Here is a 27,133-nt window from a genome sequence, read left to right as displayed (position 1 = left end):
ATGGCAAACGAGCTTGTACAAGTCGTTCACGATAGTCGCGAACGCGGAAAGAGGTATGGGAGTTGTTTATGGGCCGACCGCAGGCTTTCCGGTGCAGTTTGGTACTTCCTATGAAAAACTCCAGACATAATATTTTCCTCCAGTTTTTCGGTAAATTAAATATTTTTCCCGGCCAGTGGTAACATACAGGCCTTCGCCGAGTACGTGAAAGGATTTTCAGTGGTGGCGGGCCCGCGATGAATTATTGACGGGCCTGTGGTAGACTTCGTCTCGTTGGGAAAGTAATTTATAGCCTAACACAGGAACCCTCGGCGAGGCATTGCAATAACAACTCGTGCACCGATCGAATATTCTTGTGCAAAATGTCACCGGCAGCTAGAAATATCGCGAACCTATGGGGAGAAATCTTGGTCGGCCATTTACCGCGAAACAGTGCTTTAAAGCTACCTTAGATTCTCAAACACAATTTCATTTAAGCACCGTAATAATTTCAATTCATTGAAGACGAAGATCGTGCAGATTCAACAATTGCTGCAAATATGTGCCGATTATTTGAAAAAGTCCGCTTTCGAAAGTATTTGAGACGTTTAAAAATATTCGGATGTCTATTTACGTATTATTTATATTTTTGAGCTATTTGTCTATTGAAATAGACATGATTGGTTCCAAATATGGAATAGTTGGCATATTAAGAGAGTATTGTAATTTTGTTGTAATATGATTATTATAATATTAATATATAAATTATAATATGTATTATGATAATATTATTAGAATATAATTGTTATAATATTATTAATGTATAAATCATAATAATTATAATGATATTATTATCATATAAACATTACAGTGTTATAATTGTATTACAGCACAGAGTGTTATTTAGTATTTAATTTTATTATAATACTCCATTATATAAACTTCTAATATCCATCAACATTAAAATAATATTCAACCACATTAATACAGTATTATATTTTACAGCTACCTTCCTATAGAAGCTATCATGAAACTTGGACATGACAATATCCTCACAATTTCGAGCTATTTTTCTACAAAAATTAATATTAGAATCCGTCGTATGAATACGGCGTTCTTTATTCTATTTTGATACCGCGGCGAACCTTTTTCTCCAGACGACAAGTAAGCACCTTATTGCCTCCGCGAGGTTTTAAAAGATTACAGAAGCGGACAATAGGAATTGCAAACTATGTGCAAGAGATTCATTCAGCGGCTTCGGTTAAGCTCGCTAAAATATGAAAGACTTTCTTAAAGGGCCCCCCCCATAAGGAGTGACTATTAACTTTCTGCCTTATTGTACGCATTAAGCTTTGTGAAACGGACACCGAAGCCAAAGAAACGAGTGCGGCGGAACAGTGACGAATATATCTAACAATTTTCGTGCTCGCCGTGGCTATCTTCCTGGATTTATGGTAGCCATATTAAATTTAAGAATAAACCAGCAATTTTTCTATCGCGTGCTTTAATCCGTGAACATCGCTTCGCTATTTTATGCTATTTAGAGCCACGTACAGCGAAGCCATTGCTGCATTTTTTAATTTCTGCAGCTCTGTTAATCCGAGCTTAAACTTTTCAGCATAATTCTCAGATTTTCAAGTCAAGAAATTAAATTTTTTAATAGTAATTCTTCAATTTCTCTTCGCTTCGATATTTTTGCAATTAGAGCGTGATTCTCGGGTATATATTGAAGTTAATAATGGAAATTGTTATTTAAAATTACAAAGCAATGCTTTTAAGTAAAGTGTGGTCTATATTTTATGTTTAACTAAATTCTGATTTCACTTTTAAATTGCATCCTCCTATCATTTCTCTTTATTATTGACTTAATAATTTTGTTAATTTCCTAAGTCATTTTTAAATTTTACAAACCTTTTTAAGCTCGCACAAAAAATAAAATAAAGGGTTAAATATGCTCTTCCACAGTATTAATTTCAATTCTATATTCTCAAGCTCGCGACACGCGGAGTATTTTCGAAAGAATAGGAATCGAAAACAGACAAAAGAAGTGAAAAGAACTGAAAGTATTCAGTTTGATCGGAGTCTCTCTCCGCACGCAAGCGGGAAGTCTCAGGAAACTTCGATCCTGATTATTGTTTCTCTTGGATGCGTCGGCTGCCGACGCCGTAGTCAGGTAGCGACACACACACAGTCTATCCGGTCCCCGGCGCCATTTTCTTCCATCTTTTCTCGCTGACGATTGCCTATGCCCGATTGACGGAAGGTGCTTCGACTTCGCCCTAGGACAAACCTATGATCGGAAGTAGGGATTGGGGTCTTCCTATTCACTGATTTATCGGCTCTAAACCGGGAAGACTTCTGTCAGGTCATTTCGGGGATTATCCGTTTTTTATTGGAATCTTACGTTGGCCGGAAGATAAGGCACCGGCGGGGTTTTACATTCTACTATGATGCTCGAACACATGTTCAAAACCATACTCTGACGTTGCCGTCTCAAGCTGCGGCAGCTTTGAAAATCTCATGAAATTATAATCATTTCATTAAATCATCGAGCGCACCTGGGGGAATTTTTAATTACCATTTTAAAATGAATTTTTATGATATTTTGGCAAACTATATTTAGTTAAGATTTTTGGAATAGAGAATATTAAAATTAATAATTTTTAGGATGAATTTTAATTTTCTAGTTTCGATTATATTAATTAAATAATTCTGATGCTGTGGAGATTTTTAGAATTAATATCAACATCTCACGTATCGCTAGTTCTAATCAACTTTAATAAAAGTTGAAGAACAATGAAGATGAAAATTTGTTAAAGAGTCTATAGTTTAATAATTAATTTGCATTGCTATTATAGAAATTGAATCGAATTAATTACGTATTATAGCATCAATGATGTCGAAATTGAAAACCTTGGCGAGTATTATTTTACGCCAGATTGAAATTGTTATAGAACGAAACTCAGAATTTAAACAACATAGAAACAAGTTGATCGAACTAATTTGGACTTTGCGCATGTTACGCACCTGATCCTGGAGATTTAGTTGCAATGGATTACTTCAGCAGGTAACAACGTGTATTCCGCGTATTCCAATAATCTACTGATGGAATCTCGCCGATGCTGTTGCGTTACATTTCGCACAATATTAATCAAGCCTCCATTTAATCAATTTATCGGACAATGGGGCCAGAATCTCTTTTGTATGGTTTGCTCGGGAATCGGGAAATGTTGGAGATAAGTTCGCGTAATCAGTTTGTCCGCGACGATTAGGCGAATTATGTGATTGGTCGTATGGTGAGAACGTTGCGGATGTTTGGTTAAACAGGTGTTGCGAAGATTTTTGTTCATGCAAATAAAGTATATAATATGAAGATTATTATGAGAATAAATGCTTTATTAATGTTGAACATTAAGAGACGTATTTTATTTTTTATTTTCGATTTGTTCTATTTATGTAAACCTAACCTATTCTCACTTCAAAAATCCTGTATAAATAGAGTTTTATTGTATTTTTGTATACGTCCATCAAGTAAGTACGATCAAATAGAATAGTATAATATTATAAAATAAAAATACAATAAAATAAAATGGAAATAAAAATAAAATAAAATGAAAGTAAAATAAAAATAAAATAAACTAAAATGAAAATTAAATGAAAATCCTATGAAAATAAAATGAAAATCCTATGAAAATAAAATGAAAATCCTATGAAAATAAAATGAAAATATAATTAAAATAAAATCAAAATGAAATAAAACTAAAATAAAATAGTAATAATAAATACGAAATTAGTTACTGTACCATCACAACGAAATACAAAGCGCAATCCCAGCCATCGGGGACAGCTCTCGCACTGTTAAATTCATTCCAAAACGGTCAATAGGAATCTCTCACTTGCTGCTCCATTTTTTAATTGCATTGAAAGTACCGCTCTCGCCGGGCGGTCCATTTTCACCGAAAAAAAAAAATCGACGGGAACACTCGGCCCGAAAGCCCCGTCCATTCGCCTGGACGACGATGGTGGTCCTGTACATAAATCGAAAATGGATACCGGCAGGGGAGCTTCTGCGCCCCGGTTGAATCCGTTTAGATTTCCATCGAACGAGCGGGCTCGCGCCGCGCAGAAAACACAATGCTCGGGAAGAAAAGTCCTCGGACTCGGTCGATCCCGGTAATATCCGGTGTTCGTTCGACCCAGAAATTTCGTAGCACGACCGCCCGGCAAAAAAAGGCCGCGAAAGGGGGGGGGGGGGGGGGGGGGGCGGAGGAAAGGCCAAAACCTTATTCCACGGCGCCCCGAGACGCCACAATGGCCATGGGGGTTTTCGGCCATTCAGAGGGGAAATAACGGCCGGGGCGATTGCCAATCTCTCGGACCGAAAATCGCGCTTGATCCTCGCGCCAGCTGGTAACCGGGGATCTAATGGATCTTTCGGTACCATTCGGATGCGTTCCCGTTTTTCACCGTATAAACACGAACACGTCGATTCGTATATTTTACGAGACGCATTATAGAGATTCTAAATACGTGTAGGTAGATTCAAGAAATTTAAGAAACACCTTTTGAAATAATTCAATGATGTAATCGAAATATTTTTCAACTTTTTGAAATACAATTTTGATAATTCGATAATGTAAGGTAACAATGCAATAATTCTTCAAGAGAAACTAGTTTACAATCACTAAAACACTATTTTATAATTATTAAACGAAAATAAATTTTTCTGCATACGTGTAAATTATTTAGATCTACGAAAAAGAATTTTTTAATTTTTATTTTAAGCTTCGATAAAACGTAGCGAGATAAATGTATGCGCGTTATAATTCGCGTTTTCCTCGGGAACAGTGAAACGACACGCCAACACTGGCGGAGCTTTTATGACGTTCAGCGGCGCGAAGACGCGGCGAGGGTGGTAAGAGACACTTTAAGGGCGATTCCGAGGGTGCTCGTTTCCCACGAATGGAAGAACGAGCTCGGTAGAAAATTTCGCGGTTTCTCGGCGACGCGACGGTTTTCCCGGGCTCCGGTGTTTTGCCTGTCGCTATTTATCCGGTTCCTATCCTAGCGAGAATAAACCTCCCTCGAGAGGATAAAGACGGTAGTTGGAGGGGGGCGGGGGGGTTCAGCTTGCGAGAGGACGAAGTCGGAAAGTGAGCCCGATGAGGCGGCCCCCGGAGGGGCGGCCGTGGGAAGGGATGAAAATAGGGCGGCAGAAAACGCGCCGGTGAAATAGATTATGGCCGGCGGGCGCTAGGGAAACTCCGTTATTCCTCGAGGAAAAGAGATTACAAGATGTATCATCGCCGAGGCTCGCCGGGACTTTATGGGCCTGTAACCGTCACGGTAATCGAGTCCTTAATACGGTGTAATGACACCGATCCGAATCTACTGTGCTCCGTTCGTCTACGAAACCGATTGCGGAACGACTTTTTTTTATGAGACCGCGTGGACGCGGCGACATCTATCGTTCGGTTATTATTTAGTACGTTATTAATATTGTTGCTAATATCGTGAAAAGTATATCAATAATTAATATAACAAAATTAACAGAAGTATATTGCAAAATGTTTTCTTCTGAAACCGCATAAAAATGGTGACATTTATTGTCCAGCGTTGTGCTTGAGAAGCATAAGTATGATAAATAATAATATGTAAGCTATCATAAGTATAGACGAAATAAGTATAAGATATACTTATAATATAAAAGAAATAATATAAAATAATATTTCAATAATATAATATAGAAATATATAAAATATGATGAACATAAAGTAAATACTCTTTTTAGAATAATGTGCAACCAACTTTGGAAATTAATTATATAAAATATAGCAAATATAGATAAAATGAATAAACAATATAGTAGAATGTTGATGAATATATCCTAAACTTATATTACTTTATCTGACACAAGTTCAGTAAATAATAAGCATTAATAAAAATAACCAGAGGAAATCGCGCACTGTAAGTAGAAGAAGTCAACAATGGTCAGACAACAGAACCAAATATACTATATCGCAATTTCTATAATATCAATATCACTGCATAATACACCTATCGCAGAAAACATTGCTTTTATTTTATAACATATTACGCACATGAGAAAATTAAATCAAATAAAAAAGAAACTAAAAAAATAAAATTAATAGTTTCCAATGTCTAATACTTTCTGTAACACTATTGTTCTACGAAAATATATTGAATCGATCTTTACTGTAATCATTTCAGCTTAATATCTTCTTTGTATTCCGCAATAATAGCATTTTCGTGGAAATTCTATTTCCAGTGGATCTGCACAATGCAGGGAACGCCGGTCGGTCAACTCGACAGTTGATCGCGTTATCAGATAATGATTTGCTTTATATATTATTTAGCGTTCGTTACGCGATCTCTCGCTCCGGTTTGATTTTATCGAGCAACGCGGCTGCGTTGCTGCTAAATTTTTCACGACTTTTCAACCGCGCGATGCTTGTTTGGTTTGTTTGTTTGTTTGTTCTATTTTTTCACCCGCTGACGTACGAAGCAAATCTACATTGTAAATACTGTAGAATTTCACGGAGAAAATAGCGATACGTCGGACAACCCTTTCTTTTTTTTATCGCGTAGAAAGTTGTACCGACGTATAACGTAATATCCTATGTATTTACACACTGACCGTTTTTGTTACGTCGTGTTTACCTATTACAGTTTTTTTTTTATGTTCCTCGACAAATGAAAAATAATGGGGGGCGTAAAATAACAAGAGAAAATTAAAAGTGTGACGCGTGTGTCGAAGAAACACTTTTTTTGTTTGATACTATTAAAAGTACACGTTTTATGTACTGTTCGTGTTGCGAGTTAATTAAGTAGAATATATGACGATGTTTGTTAACTTAAATAATAGAGTACTTACAGGGATTCAATGGAACTATGTAATTTTGTTGCTGTATTAATAACGATTACAAATTTTTTAATAAAAGGTAGTACAACGCTTTTATAACACCAGCAGTAATTGTTAAATACATAGAAAACATATAAAGTTAGTAATTTATTAAGTTATTAATATTTATATTTTCTAGATACATTCTTAACCTTTCTCAACAAATTTGTTACACTTTCCATTAAATATTTACATCGACTTGAAAAGAATACACAATCCCCATCGACGAAACTAAACATTATACGAACCAAGTAGTACAAGTCAATCATATTTCATACTTACTCAGTCTTCTCCTCTAACAAAATACCATTAAATTAATTCTCAGAATAAGCGAACGCAATAAACGCGGAAGAAAATTACAAAAGCCTACTATCTATCAATCCCAAATCAAATCTTCGATTATCAATCCTCCAACAACCGATTTCTCCCCGTTTGCAACGTCGACAGCAACAAAACACCGCGTCGCTTCCCACAGCATTCAGCTCGAAACCTCGATCGGCAACACACATCCACAAGAATCTCCGATTCCCGCACACGCGGCCGACGTCGCGTCGGACATAACCTATTTGGCGGCTTCAGCGAATCACCGTTCACCAGGAAGAGCCCCATTCTTCGACTTCGACCTGGCAGCGTATCTAATCATCCTATTCTGCTCCGGCAACGCAAGGTTAACAATGACTCAATCCCGAGACAGCCACCACCGGGTCGCTCCCCGGGTCGCGAGTAACCGTCCGACAGAGATCGAACTCGTTTTCCCCGGGGCCGGCGTGGGTGAAGCGTTAACCCATCAGGTCCATTCACCGGGAGGGGGCCCAAACAAAAGACGGAGCCAAAGTTGGCAGCTGGTTTCGGTGGCAGCGTGAAGTGACTTTTAATAAACCGAGTGCTTGAACGACTCGCTCGAGAGATTTTGCTCGAGAGCGAGGCGCGGAAAGAGCGGAACGAAGAGCGAGAAAGAGAGAGCAAGATAGATAGAGAGATAGATAGATAGAGAGAGAGAGAGAGTGGAACGGAGAGTGAGAGAAAGAGAGCTAGATAGATACAGACAGCCCCATAAGTATTCGTACCCTCGTTGCTTATAAGAGAAATCTGTTGAAATCAAGGGACGCATGTAAAATTTTGCAATAAACTTTTTATTATCTTATTTAATATTTTTGGATGTGACGTAAGAGGAAATGGTTGGAGAAAGCCTAATACAGAACTAGAATTAAAAAATGTACAATCAACTGTGAACCACGGCGGAAGCTCCGTGATGGTGTGAGGCTATATGGCGGCATTAGGAGTGGGCAAACTTGTCTTTATCGATGGAATTTTGCATAAGATAAAGTATAAAAATATACTCGAAGAAAATCTGCACTCGAGTGCGATTAAGCTTGGTCTGAAAGATGACTACTATCTTCAAAAAATTAAAATTAAAATCAATATATTTTTGTTATTAGTTAATCAATTTCGTTATAATTTGGTATAAATAAACTTTGTACATTTCTCTTATAAGCAATGAGGATACGAATACTTATGGGACTGACTGTAGATAGAAAGATGGATAGATAGATAGATAGATAGAAAGATAGAGATAGATAGAGTGAGAGAAGTCTGAAGAGAAAGACACCACAGGTTCCTCGACGGTTGTTGCCGGATCGAGAGGGTTGGTCGCGGTGGCGCGCGCGAGCCGTAAAGTGGAAACGTTGGGCAAGCAAGCCGGCTGGCAGGGAGGAGGAGGGGGGCGTGAGGGTGGAGCGGCCCTGGTCCCTTTGTTCTTGGCGGGCGTTTTGTTTCAGGATTACGGGCTTATGAAGTATTCGCGTTTATCTGTGGCAACTACATGGCCGAGGGGGGGTGGAGGGGTCGTCGCGGGGGCCACGGCCCGGGTAAACTGGAGCAAGACAACTAGGAAGCGACGCTGCCGCCTGTTAATCCGCGAGCCGTACTGCTGATTTCGAATTAATTATCGTGTTAAACTACTGCTGGCCGTTTAATCCCCGTCCACTGTTCTGTCAGATCCACGACGTCCGTCGTCTGATGCTCCTTTAGATTTTTATCGTTCTACGAGCTCGCAGTAAATCCTAAGTAGTGTCTCTTGTTGGAAAGATGGTAGAGAGAAGAGAAAAGAATCGATTTTTGTCAACTTTAATATGATAATACTGAATTAATAGTTGATACTTAATTAAAGTTAATATTTGTGTTAATACTTAATTAACTCATGTTAATACTGTTGCAGAATTAGGGTAAATGTGTTTATCTTATTGGTAGAAATGATTATTTTATTTCAGTCCCCAGTTTTTAGGAAATGGGGGACCCGAGGCTGGCCGATTGCAAATAAACAATGCCTTTTGTATTCTCGTCGCCCCCTCGCTCAATTGTAGTCTTTTTCTAGACTTTATTCTATTTTATTTTCGTTCTAGATTTTTTACTATTATTGACAAGTTACAAACTGAACAAATGACGTAATTAGGTGGAGTGAATACCTTGTGGTGATGATTAGTCATTGGTCTTCATATTTACTAATCGAATTAACTGCCTGAATCGAATTGTATTTCAATAAAATTAAAGGATGCTCGTTGTTTAAGAATTTATAATTTTTAAGAACCGTGTGGAGCATTTTTAATTTTTGCGAAAACTTTACATTGGTTTGTTACATCTAGACTGGATATAATTGTTAAAAATACCTTCTCTAATTAATCGCAGAGCTTAATTTTATTTGAATCAACTCTAAATCATTTTTTAATTTTAATAACTTCGTCACTAAACCAAACAGAACATAGAAACTAGTGGTACAACTCAAGCATATCCGAGCCATTTCTATTTTAGAAATTGTAAACTTCAATGTTACTACAAAAATAACATTGAAGTGTACTTTAATCAATATTTGAAAATTATCTGAACTCCTTTTCGACTGATATTTCATCGGAACCGGTTTGCCAACGATTCTATGTGACACTTTATCTTCCACAGTTCATTGGGCAGATTCTGAAAAATTAATGACGTGTGATCGGAGGGCCATTCATTCATGATCGACGCAACGAATAACGTAAAACAATGCTGTCGCTCAAAAACTCCTATATCGTTTATGAATTTTAATAGATATTCGGCGGAGTGTACAGTGACCTATAAAAATTGTATAGCAAAATAACATTCACTCAATTTAATATTAATAACCGTGTAATTATTGAACACCGTTAGTGTATCTCTATAAATTATCGAATTTCGTCGCATGAATATTTAGGATTATTTAATTTACTGAAATTAAAATCTGTATATACCTCTCGCACATATACATACATTTGTTAAGAATATTTCCTTTGCTAAAACGCGACAGAAAAAAATAAGCAGCCACCCTTTGCTTCTTAATGAAAACTCCTTATTAATGAACCGAAAAGTCGTAAATACGGGAACACCATGGAACGCCGTGTGACAGAAATTTCGTATTCGCCTGGCCACCCTCGAGTTCAGTTTCCCCCCCGGTTCCTAATTAAATGTCTCATGCTACGAGTGCTCTCTTTTAATTTACATTTAATTAAACGTATCTGCGGTATCCGTCCGCTGACCGCCGTGTTCCGTTCCGCGGATAGCCGCCGCTAATAATAATTCCGTTTCCCCGTGTTTCCGGGAGAATAAAAATTCGAGAAATTGTTTCTGTAATTCGTGCGCAACCGCCCACGTATCGCAACGATGTTTCCGAACAGTCGTTCTCTGTTGCTTGCGTTCGTGTTTTATGTCTGCTGCGTACGGAAACGGATCTGTTACGAGAAAAATAAATCGAAAAGGTGGAATAAATCTTTTTTGCAGTAGACGTCGTTCTTGAGCGAGTTAAATATTTCCTAGGTGTCGATATATAAATATTAATTCGTAAGTAAATATTACGTAATAAATAGTATAATTTAATGCATAAAATATGCATTGGACATAGCATGTTATTATTTTAATATTTATACCCTCGTGTAAGAAATGCTCTTTTTATTGATTATTTGTTCGCTACTTTTAATTTTCAATAATAAGACCTAGTCGACGATATTTTTATTGTTTTCTCTATAAGAAATATTCCAGTTGAGAAAATTAATTTTGCGCATCTTGCTGCGCTATAATTAAATTGTTCTGTTGGCATTTCTGAACGATTAGCCAGCGAAATTCATCGGCAAAGTACGATATAACCTCCCCTTTGAAAAAAGGATTCTTCTGGCACGCGAGCTAGGTAAACACTGTGTGTCACTATTCTAAGGGTGCTAGCGTATATATAAGTTCGATGCATCGCGAGGGTTCGTTTAACGCCAATAATCGCGTGTCGTCGTCGCGGTCGCAAAAGGGTTGACGATTAATAATAGATGCACATTCAGGACAATCAACTCTTACCTTATTTTCGAAACCACCGTGGACGTGAAGTCTAGCTGAGGGAATCCTAACTCCGACGGCCTGACATCCTCTAAGCTGCTGTACCTCACGTAGGTGCAGGCCGGCGTGGAAATAACTGCAAGTAAATATAGGGAAGAGCGTGTCAGTCTCTGCTCGATATTAATAACCAATTAATCGAGCTCTGATAATTAATTATTACGTAGGCAGCTCCCGGTACGCGCTGCCGTCAGAACTTTTATATAGTTTCGTATTAATATTGCGCACTGATCGATGAAATTCACGGTATTCCACGCTTTCTTTTTAATTATTAACGAAGAAGAAAATACAGGAACAGTGTCGCTCGATTTATTTATCTCTTTTATTCGTTACTTTGCTTTAATGGATACGGACGGTATCTTTTTTAATTATATAACATTCTATATAGTTTTATGAAAGTTTCTTTATCTTAATATTTAAAATAATTGTTATCAATTCAAAATGATATAGACAGAAAATTCAACTTCGTTCATATATATATTATTTACTTGGACAATATTTTAAAGCATTTTCAATGATAAAAAGGGACATATATTCATTAGAAGAGTTTCTGTGAAATAAATACTATAAAATATTATAAATATTATTATTATATTATAAAATTGTCGCAATTTTTACTGAATTAGACAAGTTACACGCTTGATTCAGTATCGATTACACTTGTTCCAAGATACTTGAAAATAATTATTTTTCTATCAAAAATTCGTCGCTCTTGTTCGCCAAAATCTAATAAATCATTCGCCTGGTCGAACGAATGAATAAAATCGTCTTTCGGCCGTATTAAATCGTTAACCCACTTCACGGTTCATCGATCGCTGTACCCGTCGTGTCGCGATCCTCTTCGTTAGTCGCATGATCGCGGAGTATCAGACCGCGCGGCGAAAGCCCCTGGACGGTTTTTCGGCGGGCTATCGGTCTCGCAAATTTCCGCGGCGGTTTTCCGCGTTGTAATAGCGCCCGGGTCGAAATCCGCGGCTGCTAATTACGTATTTGAATCGTGTCGGCCGGTATGAAATCGATCATCGCCGTTTTGGACTTCTGCCGGGCGGCGCCGGCTTTGTTCGTTGCCCGGTGGAACGGCATGAAAGGGTGAAACCGGTGAAAGGGTGGCGGCGGCGGCGGCGGCGGCCGTTCGAATAACGAGCCGACGGCGTTAACGTCGAAAAATCAATAGGGCCGTGTACATTCCTCATAAATAAATATGAATATCGCGTATCGCGCCGGCCCTTCACCGTCCGGCCGGCGAATGTAAATGTGTTACGACGGCGGCGGGCAGGCGGCGACGACGACGTCGGACCCGGTTTCCAAAGCGCCGGCTAATATCGAGCGAATCGATTCCGCGTAATGGCGGATCCAACAGCGATGCCGTAGTCTGATCGGTTTTCATTGTTTGCCGACCGTTCTTCGAATGTTTGTCGGCTAAATTAGAAGCCACCGCGAAAATTGACAACACGTCGCCGGGCCCCAGTGTTCGCGGTCTGTTTAACGAGAATCAAACATGAAAAACTTGCCGCGGGAAATGTATCTAACGAGAAAAAAAGAGGGGCGCCAGCTTTTTCGTTTCTGTTAATTGAAAAAAATCTGTTCCGATAGCGCGCAATTTATGCGAACGCCGTGGCCTTTGTCCGAGTGGATTAAACGTTGCGCGATTTACGCGTCGGACGTGGAAATTAATTCGATAATTTGATGTTAAATTATTTATGACTCCTAAGTTCAATATAGATAATCGTCCGACATTTTCTTTCGATTTTAAGAGTTAATACTGTATAAAATATCTTATAAAAAATCTTTATAAATCGATTATTTTATTGTAATAATTGACCACCGGAGTTCCAATAATTTTGATACACTCTATACATTTTCAAAAACACAGCGCGTTTGAACTAACATAGTTTACTACCACAAATTCCTTATTTACTCCATGCAGTTTCCGAAGCAATCGGTATGCCATAAAATAGAAAAGAGAAAACATCCTGTGCATTGCCAAATATCGCGTTTCACGAAACGGCGGGTGCGGCTTCTCAATTATTGGGCCGGGTAACTTGTTAGTTACTGTTGATTCTCTCGTAGGAAACGCAACGAAACAATGCGAGAGTAAAATGGAACGGCGAAGAATGAAGAATGCTGAAACAATGAAGCAACAAAGAGTACCGGGGAACAATTAAAGCGCTGATCAATCAGAGAAGAAGTCTCCGACTGAATTGAAACGATCAGAACTTCTTAATTACTCTTTACGTCGTGCTAGAAAATAAACGGTTCTGTTGAACTGATCGATCGGAGCGTCTCTTGGTTCCCATGATTAAAGAGGCGTCCGTCGTCTGAGAAACTGTTTGCGTGGTTTCCATTTCCCGTTGAGGAAGATCCTGCATGTCGTTTGGGAAGAGATCATACTTCGAATCGAAGCAGACCAGCTTAGAAAATTTGTATTTTTAGGAGTCGAATTGTAGGAGCTAAAGTTACACGTGCTCGATATCGTCGCGTTTAATTATTTTTCCGTAATTTTCTACATGTTAAAGGGTTATTTTATTTGTCAAGGGTTATTTTAGAGTGCTGTAACTTTGTGAAAAAAAATCGTAGCTACAATTCTCTTTTTTTAAATTAAAGGGGAAGGAACAGACTTTACTATACCTTAACTGTTATCTCTGAGAAAAATTGTAGAAAGTAAGTGCATTTTGTCAAATATGACAATTTTTAGTACGACGAACTAGCCCTCATAGTTAAAGGGTTATGTTGGTGACGGAGAATTATACTGAAAATTTAGGAAAAACTGTCTTAAAGTAGAGGTTTCAAGCTTTAATTTAAAGGGAATGTCATCATTTTACAATGATTTTTGGAGGAGTTATTGTCGGTCTGACCAATTTTTACCCAAAATTTGTCTATGCTGCCATTCCCTCGAGCACTATATTTCATATTAAATTCATATATATAAATAACAAAATATAATAAGTATATATAAAATATGATACTTAATTTTCCAAATAGTCCAAAATTACTTTGCAAAAGTCTCGCACGATTATAACATTCATAATTAATTAAATCTCAGCTTCCACCTTTGGTTCCTGAAAATTTCCAAAGTTTCTGTAATTATTTTTCTCGCGCTTCGTCTACGGCATAAATATCACCTAACGAGCCCAAGCAAAAACTTAGAACAATGCCAACAGAGAAATGCGTCGCGCCAGTCGTTCCCAAATAAATGGAATAGTTCGAACTAATTCGAAGTGCCGAGCACGGGTCTACAAGGGGAATCGCCTCGAAAATTCCAGCAAGAACAGATCATAAAGCTCTCCGGCAGCCAGCAATAAATTTATTCTAGCCGAACCATTACCCCGAATCGCGTCTTCCAAAAAAATTCTTCGCCGAAGAAAACGGAAGCGAAGAAGAGAATGGAAAGTCCACAAAACAGGAGGCTCGACGAAAATGCGAAAACTTCCGCATCTTCGATCGAAAGAGAGCTACGAGTGTCGACGCCTTTGCTTGAAATTGCGACGCGGCTTTTTTTAGTAGAAAAGCGTTTTTTAGCTTTATTTAGGCTCCTACGTTAGAAGGTTATTTTTATAGCTTAGTTAGTGTTTTATGCAATGATTTTTTACCATAGAGAATTTTGGCTAATATTTTACTTATGGTATTTTTGTTATTTTTATATTTTTATTATTAAGTGCTTTGAAGATGTATATTTCTTTAATTTTGTTATAGTTTGAAATATAGGTTTTGCTGAAAAAATAATATTTGGCTTTGTTTAAATCGGGAGAAAGCAGAATATTATTTGTAGTATTTTTTCTGATTCAATTTTGAAATTAATGGTTACATTTATTTAATTTTTCCTAATTTTAAAGATGGTCGCAACTTGTGTTGTTTTAGATTGGGAGATTCTCCATGAAAGGATTAAAAATAATCAAAGTTCTGTTTAAGTAAAAATGGAGGAAACACTATAGTATATTTTACTATACTTTATCTACTTCAAATTAATAACAACGTTTATTTAATTCTCCCGAATTTTATAATAAATATGATTTTAAAGATGTGACCCTAAATTAAAAAATACTTCAAGAAATACTTTTCCAAAATAGTCAGCTCTACAAAAAAAAAAACAATAAGCATTACCAATTTCAAAAAACAACAAAGCACCATAATTAATATTTTTTAAGAACAGAACACATACAGAAATACAAGAATATAATATTAAATTCACGTTCACATAAGGGACAAGATTAATTGTCTAATAAAAGAAATAACTATCCTTATTTCAAATTTTATTTATTTCTATGGAGAAAATCGAATTGGATCTTGAGAAGGTATGCATCCAACAATACAAGATCCGAACTGATGTATTCACAGGCGTCAAGAGAAATCAAGACCATCTGGCTTTCCAAGAAGCGCGCAGCCAGTTTCCGATTGCTCGTCGTAGAGCGGCGCCAAAATGGCGCCCCTAGGCGTGGACCATTTGCCTTGACAGGGCCAAGAAAAATTTGTCGTGTTTTAAGGTCGATCGACGAGAAAGCAGCCGATCATGGGGGTAGGGAGGAGGAGGGGGAGAGGCGCGACGATCCCGGCTCCGCGAAAAACAGAAAACGTCGGATGAACGGAGTCACGCGGCGCGCGTGAAAGAACCTCATTGATTTTACAATCTCCGCGCCACCTCCTCCTCCCCCCCCCCTGCCACCCCCGACCTTTACAGACTATTACCCCTTCCGCGACGCCACCTGATAACTTCGTGTCCCGAAATTTTCTCCGCCTTTCCTGCGCCGCGCTGTCCTCCCTCTCTCTCTCTCTCTCTCTCTCTCTCTCTCCCGCTCCGTCGCGATCATCCCCCGCGAAGCGTCTCGCCCGTTTCCTTTCTCCATCAGACCACCCCGGGGGAGGAGGGAGGGATGGGGGGGTCGCCGTGTCTCCTCTTCCTTTTTTTTTTCCACCAGGGGGCCGTATTACGTTCTACTGATTCACAGTTAATGAGGCGAGAAGGGACCCGCGAGACTAACCTGCATAAACCCGGGGTGCTCGTGAATTATACAAAAAATTCCACCCTTTCGCCCGGCCCCCGCGTTTCTGGGATTATGAAAAATTCCGGGCGGACGGCCGGACTCCGCGCGACAGGGTCCGCGCGCGGGAAAAAAAAGGTCCGCGCGCGCGAACGGATTTATGCGTGTAATTTCGGTGCGTTGGATTCTCGCTCCGGTGTGCACCACGCGGGACTATACCTGTCTTCTCGTCTCGACTGTTCTTTTTTTTCGGCGCGCGAGATTTTCCCGCTTTCCCCGGGGCTCCGATGAAGTTCGACTCGTTACCGCTCTCGTTGATGAAACGGAACGTTCTCGAGCCCGGCAGATTATGTTCTGCGGAATCCGATGATTAGCGGGATTTCGCTGTGTCTGATCGCTCGCGGGCGAATTTTCGGAAAATTTCTGAATTTCGTTCCAGGTTGAGTGATAGCGAATTTTAATACTTCAGCAGTGCCCTTTCGGGTGTTCTTCTACTTGTCGATCACCTATTTGATTCTTTGAACAGTTATTTTTAGGATTAATGATGTTTTATTAAATTATTTTCTCTTACAATTTTCTAGCTAGAATATAAAGGAGTTACATAGGTGTACCATTAAATTTTTAAACGTATAAACATTATATTTCTTAAAATTTTTAAACGTGTGACACAGACATTTCTTTAAATTTTTAGACATGTTACATTAAATTTCTTTAAATCTTTAAACGTGTGACACAGACATTTCTTTAAATTTATAAACGTACGAACATTAAATTTCTTTAAATTTTTAGACGTGTTACATTAAATTACTTTAAATTTTGAAACGTGTTGCATTAAATTTCTTTAAATTTTTAGACGTGTTACATTAAATTTCTTTAAATCTTTAAACGTGTGACACAGACATTACTTTAAATTTTTAAACGTACGAACATTAAATTTCTTTTAATTTTTAAACGTGTTATATTAAATTTCTTTAAATTTTTAAACGTGTTACACATACAATTTTTAAAATTTTTAAACGTGTTACATAGCCATTACTTTAAATTTTTTAAACGTGTTACACAGCCATTTCTTTAAATTCTTAAACATCCCACATTACATTTCTACTCAATCAACGCATTTCCATCGTGAACACACAAAAAAGACACATTAAAAAATACACCCTGCCCTCTCATTCTTCCGCAACAACTTAATTGGTTATTATAGTTCATAAAGCACAATGTAGCACCCCGGTCATCATTTTTCCTTCCGTCTTCTCCTCGAATTGCACCTCAAACGAGTTTTTAATTGCGAATAACTACTAATTTGTATCTCGTTTACCCTTCCGCGCCGTTCGTTATTTTTACGCTTCTATTCGCATCGCTCCCCGTGTCGCAGTTAATAGACTCCCCGCGCGAACAATGAAGTCGTTATTATTGTTACCATTGCCAGAATCGCGAGCACAACTTACAACAACGATAATAATAACACATCGTCGAAACTAAATCATCTAAACGATTACGTTGTATCGCGAAACCAACCGAACGAAGCTCAACGCGAACGAGAACAGAGTTTGCGAAAATGACAATCTATTATGCGATTGTTTTTCCGCCGAGCGGAATGAAAATCCATTCGTCGAGCAACATTCCGGGGGCTAGGGCAACGCTGCGCGATTAATTATCCCCGACAAAGTTCAACCGTTCGCCACTTCGCGTTAATTCCACGGGAACGCAAATAATTCTCGTTCAGCGGCGGACCGTTTAAACAAAACTAAATCATCGCTCCTGTAATCGCGAAACAATCAGTCGCTGGAATAATGTTCCGAATCGGGAGTGGGGAGGGGTGGTGGGAGCAAACAGGCCCCTCTCACCGTTCGAGAACGATTAAGCTTCAATTACGTCGGCACCGGGACATTCAATTTTTCGTCGTCAAAGGCTAACTCGATTTTCTCGCATCTTCAATTACGACGATTCCCCCACCACCGCCCCTCCACCGTCGACGTCTTTCCCCGGGCCAATTTACCTTTCCATCTGCAGTAATAAGCGGAACAGCTTCGGGTACGATAATAAGTACCTGCTGAATGAGCATCAAAAAAGTATCAAACGTTCCGCCGAACGACAGTTCGAATTACTTTCCCGCGCCGGGCCCCGCTTCAAATCCGATTCAAAGAGAATTAACGATACGCTGCCGGGCCGAAAGAGAGGGACGGTGGCGGAGCGGGTGAATTACAGGTGAACCGTGCAGCCTGGTCTCGGTCTGAGACTGTTCCCGGCCGCGGGGAGGAACGTACTTTCGCCGACCGACGCAGACGATACTGCCCGAAAGACAGACCGAATCGAATATTTATATCGTTTTCCGAGAGCTCCCGCGGAAATTCGATAAACCCTACGCTGCCGCTGCTGTTGACACGGCCCCATCTTCTATCCGACCGTGTGCCTGCACGCGCACCTATCTATTTATTCATCAATCTACGCGCGACTGTCTCTCTTTACGCATCCGCCTCTCGTTAATGTTTTACACTTGCCGCCTTTTCGTCTTACCTCGCCGTTAGACTCGTCTTCCGGCTGCTGGATTTACTCGGAGAATTAATCCTGTGCACTGTGATTCCTTCCACGGTTACGTTCATTAGAACCCCTTAGTTCTTAACCCCTTGACGTACCGTCTTTTTCATATTTGCAATGATGAAGAGCTTTTAGATTGTAATCAGTTTTAAGGAGAAAGATGGCGATTTATATTTATTTTGTGCTTGCGTTTAACCCTTTGTATTCAAGTAGCGACTCAGCGGCACTATTAAAATTGTTGTAGCAGGTTCCAAAATGATTTTTATAGATACTATAGATATATTTATAGATATATTATAGATATATAATATAGATAATATAGATATTATAGATATATTTATAGATATATTACAGATATATAATATAGATAATATAGATATTATAGATATATTTATAGATTTTTCATTAAAAAATTGAAAGCAACCTCCAAACCTTTGCAAAAATTAAAACAACATAAGATTAATCATATAATTATGTGTATCATGTAACTGCTATCTGAAACACCTTATCTAATACTTTTATTTGACTCTCTTATTCTATATAAGATTATAGGATAAATCTTACCCTATACAACGCAATTAAATCTAAGACACAAGAACGAAGAAATAGACGAAGATGATTGGACGCTCGTGATGGATTGTAATCAACATTTCGCAATTACAAATGGCTATCGGAAGCCACGTCCGCCTTGACTAAATAACGTTAGTGCCAAAGTAGACTCCGGTGCGCGCACATGCATCGACTGGCCTCTGAAACCACAAACGGAGAACAGACACAGCCCGCCGAAAGGAGCATCCTCGACGCGCTCATCGGAGCAGGATGGACCAGATTAAGCGATTTATTCGGCAAGATCAGAAGACTCCTCTACGCTGCATACAAGCATTACCGTGCACCGAAAAACCGAGGAAGCATTCAAAATTCCAACGCCCAAATATCCTAGAGGATGGATCGATCGGATCGGCGATGGGGACGCGCGCGCGTGTGTGTATACGTGTATCGGGAAGCCGGGCCACTGCCTGATCCCGGCATCCAACATTAACGAGGAAGCGTGCTCTTTAAGCCAAGTTCCGGCAATCTGGCGTCAAAGGGGCCGGCGGGCCTTTCAGGCGGGCGGCGCGCACGGAAAACGCGGAAACGCCGAAAAGCCGGCGATTCCGTGGAGGCGGGCTGCTCTCCGCGAGAGGCCAGCCAATTTTTGTGAGTGCACCTTGAAATAATCATAGCTTCCAGGCGTAAGTGGAGTCCCTGGCACTTACGTGGAAACGAACCTGTCCCGGCGGCTGCGCGCGCGAGATACCAGAGACGCGGAAACACCTGCACAAGAACTGCACGCGTACCTGTGACTCGCATACGCATCAACGATGTTCATGCATGATAGAGATCATAAATTTAGGACGGTGAATTTTAATATCGGTTGTTAGGCGTGTGTTTTAACTGTTATTTATTTAGATGACTTTTTTATTTATGCAGATGTATGCTCGTTAATTATTTATTACTTTTTCTGCAGTCTTTTATATGTTCCATTATTTGGGTCTATGTATTGTGGGTTTGAATTTATTATTTAATTGGGATATGCAGATGTATGCTCATTAATTATTTATTAGTCTTTTATATATTAAAAGATATACCACTATCGAGATCTAAGTATTGTGTATTTGTATTTATTATTTAATAGTGTGGTTAATGAATTAATAAAGGAACTAGCGAGGTCTAAACGCGATTAATATATATTATGTTACAGTACGATTTGTCATGTGCTACAGGTCTCTACTTATATTATATTACAATACGACAATGATATAGTAATCAAAACATTTGACGTCACTCGTATGCAAAATTCCTGGCAATAAAAATTATCTTCATTAACATTGAAATTGGTTCTATAATCGATGATATTGTAACAAAAATATTTGACGTCACTTATATGCAAAATCCATGGTAATAAAAATTATCTTCATTAACAATAAAATTGATCCTACAATTGGTTTCTGAAACTTAAATTCTTGCATTTCGGTCAACATATCGTGGAACGTCGCCGCAGCGCGTCGTCTCGGAAAGAATTGCGAGCCGTAGTGCACTTTACCAATTTCTGTCCTCCTCTCTCTCTCTCTCTCTCTCTTTCTCTCTCTCTCCGTCTTAATCTTTCGCTCCTCCAACCGGTACACATTCGGTTGTCTGCAGTCTGCGCAGCCAGAGACCGCGGGGCTTCGAGGGCCCGGCGCGACGATACAGCGCGGTCTAAGGTGGCTATAAAGACGCGAGCGTCTGGCAGGTGGTGGTCGTGTGGATGCTATATAATATTCATGCAGCGATATTGCATCTTGAGTGGTGCCATTAGAGCGGAGCGTCAGCCATCGCGGTCTCGTGGCGGTTTGTTGTTCTCCTGGCGCCTTCCTTGCTATTCAACCAGCACCCCGCCTCCACGGTACCGAGAGCACCTCTTCACCACCGACGACGGGAGTTTCGTTCCCGAGGCTTTGGCATTCGACCGTGCCACAAAGACGGAGCTGGAATTTCAGATTTTTCTTCGGCGAAACGCGGACGCAAGCGACGAACAGACGCATTTTTCTGGTGTTCGGTGCTGTGTCGGTTCTGAGGATTAGGGGATGCGACTATCACTGGTATAGTACTACTAGAGTATTTAGCTACTTCGTACGGTGTATAGTCTTTGATGCGCGATCGATGTCCACGCAGGATAATGCAGACATAGCAAGTTGCTGTGTGAATAGGTTTTGTGTTTTGAGTTCATTCGTTTGTGAAATTCTTTGCCAATTTGCTATATTCTTCGCTATTTAAAGTTTGCATTCTGTATTTCATCTTTGTAGGTGCCAATTTTTTTTAAGTTAGTATGAATTTATATACTTGTATCTAGTGAATATTTTATTTGCTTCCAAAGTAAGGCAAATTTAAATTTTTAAGTGCAATTTTGTATGCAAGAAGGTGAATCCTTTTTATTTGTTTTAAAATTCTGAAGACACCATTCGCGTTTTAACAGTAGATGGTTTATGTAGAATATATAGCCAAGTTAAGAATTTTCATATTATAAATATTGAAATAATAGTTTAAATAGTAAAATTATATGAATATTAATGTAAATATAGATACTTGAATATTAATTTAAATATATCTATATTTAAATTCTTTTTACTGACAAATATTCTCAAAGTTTTGTCTCAACATTAGAAATATACATGTTTCAAAAGATTATTTTCTCTCTCCAATTTACAGCAAAATAACAAAGCAAATAACAAAGCAAATAAAAATTAATACAGTAAAAAACCCATAAAATACACCCAACAAATTTAACGTTACACATATTATAAACTCGAACCATATAGAATACTCTGATACAAAACAGGAAGCATTGATTTATTTCCATAAATACATACTACTTATTTACCATCCTATACACTAATTTACTTACTAATTAAACCTTCCCAAAAACAAAGAAATAAAACAGTACCACGAAACATCCTCCACCGTTGCAAATATCTCAATGTCTGCCATCTCGCGCGTCACAGCGTTTCAAATTTAGCCGAGGCCTGGCGTTTAGTGTTCTCGCTGTTCCTCGTGTTCAAAGCCATATGCCGCCAGCAAGTTCGCGCGCGGTACGTGATGTCGCGCGATACCGCGGCGTCGGAATAGTTCCGGGACGGATCTGCGGAACGGATCGGCAATAACGAGGGAAAATTGCATCTTATTTTTCCATGGTGAACCAGCGAAAGGGGGGAAGGGGAGAAAACGAATGAAAAGCATTCCGCCGGGCGATTCTTCGGGGACGTCCGAAAGGCCGGTTAAGTATTCATCGAGCGTTTTCGCGTCTTCATGCCTTCTCGTCACTCTGCGTGGCGCGTTTTCGTAAGTGGGATCTCAGAGGCAGAGCGCCACCCTCTCCACACCCCTACACCCCATACCCCCCCCGTAACCGCCATTATCGCTTGCTCTCCACCCTCGATTCCGCTCCTCGCCCTTCGACTTAATGTCTCGTCCGCTTTCACCGGCGTTCCACCTCTCGAAATTACGTACGAGAGAAAGGGGGGAGAGAAAGGGGAGGCTGTGGAAAATATTAATTCCGAACAGTGCGCGCCGCGCATTCGTCAGACATCAAAGAAGACGGCCGTTCTCCACCGGGCAACACCGGCGACGACGCGGTAATTTTTTTGTTTCCGGCTGATATTCGAGGCAGCCGGTTATTTTACATGCGAGACACTTGCTCGCTGTGTTACGGAGCCGGGAATTTTATTCAGGAGCCAGCGTCGCGATGCTACTGGGCGCCCCGTCTGCCACGGCTTCAGCATCTTAAATAATTCAGTCATCGTTGATCGCGGAAAGATGATAGGCGTGCAACCATGTTTCTCAAGTTCGCAGTTCTCTTCCAGGGAGATTGCGCGACGGAGAATGAAACTAAAGGTCGGCCCTTAACACATTAAAGGCGGGTGATCTTGACTCGTTTTTCGTCCTAGAGCGGGCGCTATTTTGTGTAATCATAAATTTAGTACAACAAAAGTTTATTTAAACTCTTAAAACTACAAGAAATATTAAAAAGGAACTAAAAACTAATAAATCGTATTACTACGATTCCCGCCTATAAGCCACAATCGAGCTAATATCGTATTACTACGACTCCCGCCTTTAAGCCACAATCGAGCTAATATCGTATTACTACGACTCCCGCCTTTAAGCAGCAGTCGATATAAATCGTAGTACTACGACTCCCGCCTTTAATGTGTTAAGTTGCAAATCGATCGCGCTGAATATTTCAGTCGTCTTTGATCGCGGAACGATCTTGGATGATCATTGTTCACGATTTTCATTGTGGAAGGTTTGGATACCATGATGAATGAATACTTATTACAGGTATACTTATTACTTATTACAGGTATCTACAATTTCAGACAAGGTTAATAGGTGTATAAATGTCGCAACGAAGCACTCATGTGATTAAAATTACGTATGTGTTGTAATTTGGATAACCTGAATGAATCAATGGAACGAAGGATCGTGAATAGTTAAATTGTTGGAAATTAAATGAAATATTAAAGAGTGTTGCAACCCTTGACGTTTTACTTTTAGTAGACAGTATACGATTTTATACGAGATTAATATATGCTGAAGAAATTTTCCAGAATTCTAAATAATTACAATCAGATTCAGGATTATTGTTTGATACTTTCTTTCATACTAGTTATGATTAAATAACCGATACGAATTTATTTCTTAAAATTGTCCCATTAAAATTACCTGCGCCATAATTTTGTTGTTTCGATGCTACAATATTTATCGAAGTATTTTCGCCTATTCTACAAGAGACTATCATTCGATGCTTGGATGTCAAATTCCTGATTTTCTCTGGCCGCTACCCTATTAATTACAAACCAAGCCGGATCGTCATAGACGAGCGAAGCGGTCTCTAAACGATCGGCCAATATTTAGCAGTCGATTTACAGGGGGCGAGGAGGGGGGGGGGGGAGCACAAGAGTTCCCTCCGGCAATCGTTTATCAGTCCTGGCATTCGACGACTGGCTAAATGACCAGTTCTCGAACTTTTTCCCCGTCCCTGGAGAGCCTGGAGTCTCATCTCTGGCGAGAGAGACCCCGCCACCGTTGTCCAGGCGAGAGCAAATATCATCAAAAATAATCGTCGTCGGCCTCTCCGCTGGAAGCGTCCGCTCTCGAGCTCAGTTATTTTCTCCGCTCTGTTCACCAACTAGGGGCGAAGGGGGGCAGGCGGCAAGATGGCCGGCCGAAACAAAGGCCTGGGAATGACGTTGTTTACGGGACTGAATTGTTTTAAAAAGAGACGAAGGTCGAGGATCGCTGGCAACGGTCCCGCGAGAGGGACGAAGACGAAGAAGTCGAAGGACCGGGAAGAACGAGCGCCGGTCACAAAGGGGGTTGGAACTGCAACGACGAGAGGGCCGGGGATGGTTGAAACGGAGAGGGCATCGAGGGGAGTGAGGATTTCTCTAGGCTCGTCGACTTAAAGACGCGCCGGGAGAACTCGGCCCCAAAGATGGAAGGGGTTGAGAGGACGGGTAGGGGGGAGGGGGGAGGCACGAGCGGGAAGAGAGCGTTTTCCTCGATTGTTTTATTGGGCCGGATTAAAAAGCATACTTGGGGCCGATTGTTTGTAATTCTGATGAAAAAGAGGGGCGATAAAGGAATCCTGGCCGGAGAGAAGACTGCGCCCGAGGGATGCCTCGCATCGAGAGTGCTTTGTAAGGCGGCTGGTTTTAGAAGTGATCTACGGGGACCGGTGATCTACAGCCACCTGAGCTGGCAACTTGAAAAAAATACAGAGCGCAGCGCGATTCCGGCGTGTGTGTGTGTGTGTGTCTGGAGAAAACGTTGTTTCACGCGACTGCGAATTAACGCAGAAATTGACGGACAAGGAATCAGTTTCACATTTTCTATTTGGAATTATTTTATATTACTATGAGATTTTATCTAATTAACTTCAAAATATAAAGATCTTCAGTTTTGTTATTTTTGTCAAAATCGTTCCAGTGACTTTCAATGCTTGGTACTGACCCTCCTCTAATGGTGGACTTTTTTTAAAAACATATAAATATGCTCAACATAATTCATAAGTTTATCAATTTTTCTCGACAGATTTTTTAAGGTACTTCTTACAAACTTGTTAGATTTAATACATAGACCATAATTGATTAATTATGACTAAATAATTTTGAAACGTGACATAGTAATTATCAACAATGCTTCGAAGTCGCCACTCGAGTTAAAGAGACCAATGGTACGAAAAACAAATAAAATCGTGACAAAATCTTAAAATTAAAACGATTTAGCAAAGCTTAAAATTAAAACGATTAGGAGAGATTGAATAAAAATAAACCTGCTAACCATTCGAATAAGGTGAAAATAGCGTAGCGCTATCAAATTCTTCTAACGTCTTCAGGATTTCATATTTCATCCCGCTGTGCTTACCATAAACGCGCCAAATCCGCAGTTTATACGCTACGAACCCATCTTCGAGACATGATCTCCGCCGAGTAAGTGATACGTGGCTACGAATTCGGTTTACGAGCAGCACAATCCCCGGAGCAGAAATTCCCGAGACAACGGCGAGAATACAATCATCGAGAGGCGCCATGTGACCGGTTCCCCTTTGGCTTCCCCAAAAAAAGTCTCTTTATTTAAAATCCTCGAAAGCCCCCGGGGAAGCTCGTGCACGAAACGTGCTCTCCACCCCGAAGAAAAGTATTTGGGCGTGACAGACGAGGCTTCTTCTAGCAGTTCTTGGCAGACTCGCGATTTTCGTCCCCACAATCCATTTCGTTGTGGAAGCTTTCCAGTGCCACCTCTGCTGCTACCCCTCTTTCGCCACCGCCCCCCTGTACCTGCGAGCTGACGTAAAAAGCCACGGAATCCTATAAAGCACGAAAGAGTAGGCGGCAGGACGAAAGCTCTTAGCATGTCGGCATCTGTTAGAATCTTGCCTCACCGCCGGACGCCAAATGGAGTCCAACAATTTAAGAGGGAGGGGGGAGGGACCTACACAATCGGAAGCAACGCAATTATTTCTCCCGATACGCGTCCCCTTGGGGTGAAAAGCCCCCGGACGAAAGTTCAGGAAACTCTAATTCTTCCGGCGTGCCTGATACTACCGGCCGATAAGACGCAACGACGCCTTATCGGGATCCCCAATTGAGCTACAACGCCGCCTTGCCTCTCTTGTCCAATCCGATTTTATCACGTCGAGGGGTGGTTCTCTATGTATCCGTGGACAGCCGATTCGAACCGTAACAAATATGCCGTTTTATCTATGATTATTCTGTCTTCTGTTATTCACGATTTTTCTTTTAATTTTTCGACTGGATCAATTGAATTTTAAACTGTAATATTGATATTGATTGAGTAGTAATTTAATTGATTTTTGAGGAAGGCACGTCGATGTCTTATTCTGTTGATCCTTTGTTATAGAATGAGACTACTGTGCTGTATAGAATATTCAATATTTATATCAAATATATCTTTACACAGATAAATATCTATTCGATTGCATATTCATTAGATACTATAAGATACATTTTATAATTCTTTTATCGAATAAAATTTTAACCAAGTCTGCTATATAATTAAGGAACAACTAGAGAACGATAAAAAGACTTTGGAAAAATTCATTCGATATCCTTGAAAGAAATTGGTTCATCTGTCGTTTCACCACGATTTAGAAAGAAGAATAAAATATTCATAAAATGGTGAAATTGTTTCTTAAGTTATCATCATACTTTACTCAATACATTATCCAAACATTAAACAGAGATACACATTTATAAAATCGCCTTTAACAATATATATATTGTCACTACTTTTA

At 39.8% G+C, this 27,133-nt stretch overlaps 1 protein-coding gene across 1 annotated transcript in view; it reads right to left on the bottom strand.

Annotated features, from left to right (window-relative positions):
- The window catches only part of LOC144468807 (uncharacterized), a 282,158-nt gene that overhangs the window by 143,596 nt on the left and 111,429 nt on the right, over positions 1 to 27,133 (bottom strand). Inside the window, exon 3 of the mRNA XM_078178538.1 lies at positions 11,249 to 11,363. Coding sequence (XP_078034664.1) covers positions 11,249 to 11,363 — 115 coding nt within the window. The remainder of the gene's footprint in view (positions 1 to 11,248; positions 11,364 to 27,133) is intronic.

This window comes from Augochlora pura, chromosome 4, assembly GCF_028453695.1.
Source record: "Augochlora pura isolate Apur16 chromosome 4, APUR_v2.2.1, whole genome shotgun sequence".
Lineage (NCBI taxonomy): Eukaryota > Metazoa > Arthropoda > Insecta > Hymenoptera > Halictidae > Augochlora > Augochlora pura.
Note: the sequence above shows the minus strand (reverse complement) of the source record. Positions and strands in the feature narration are given on the sequence as shown.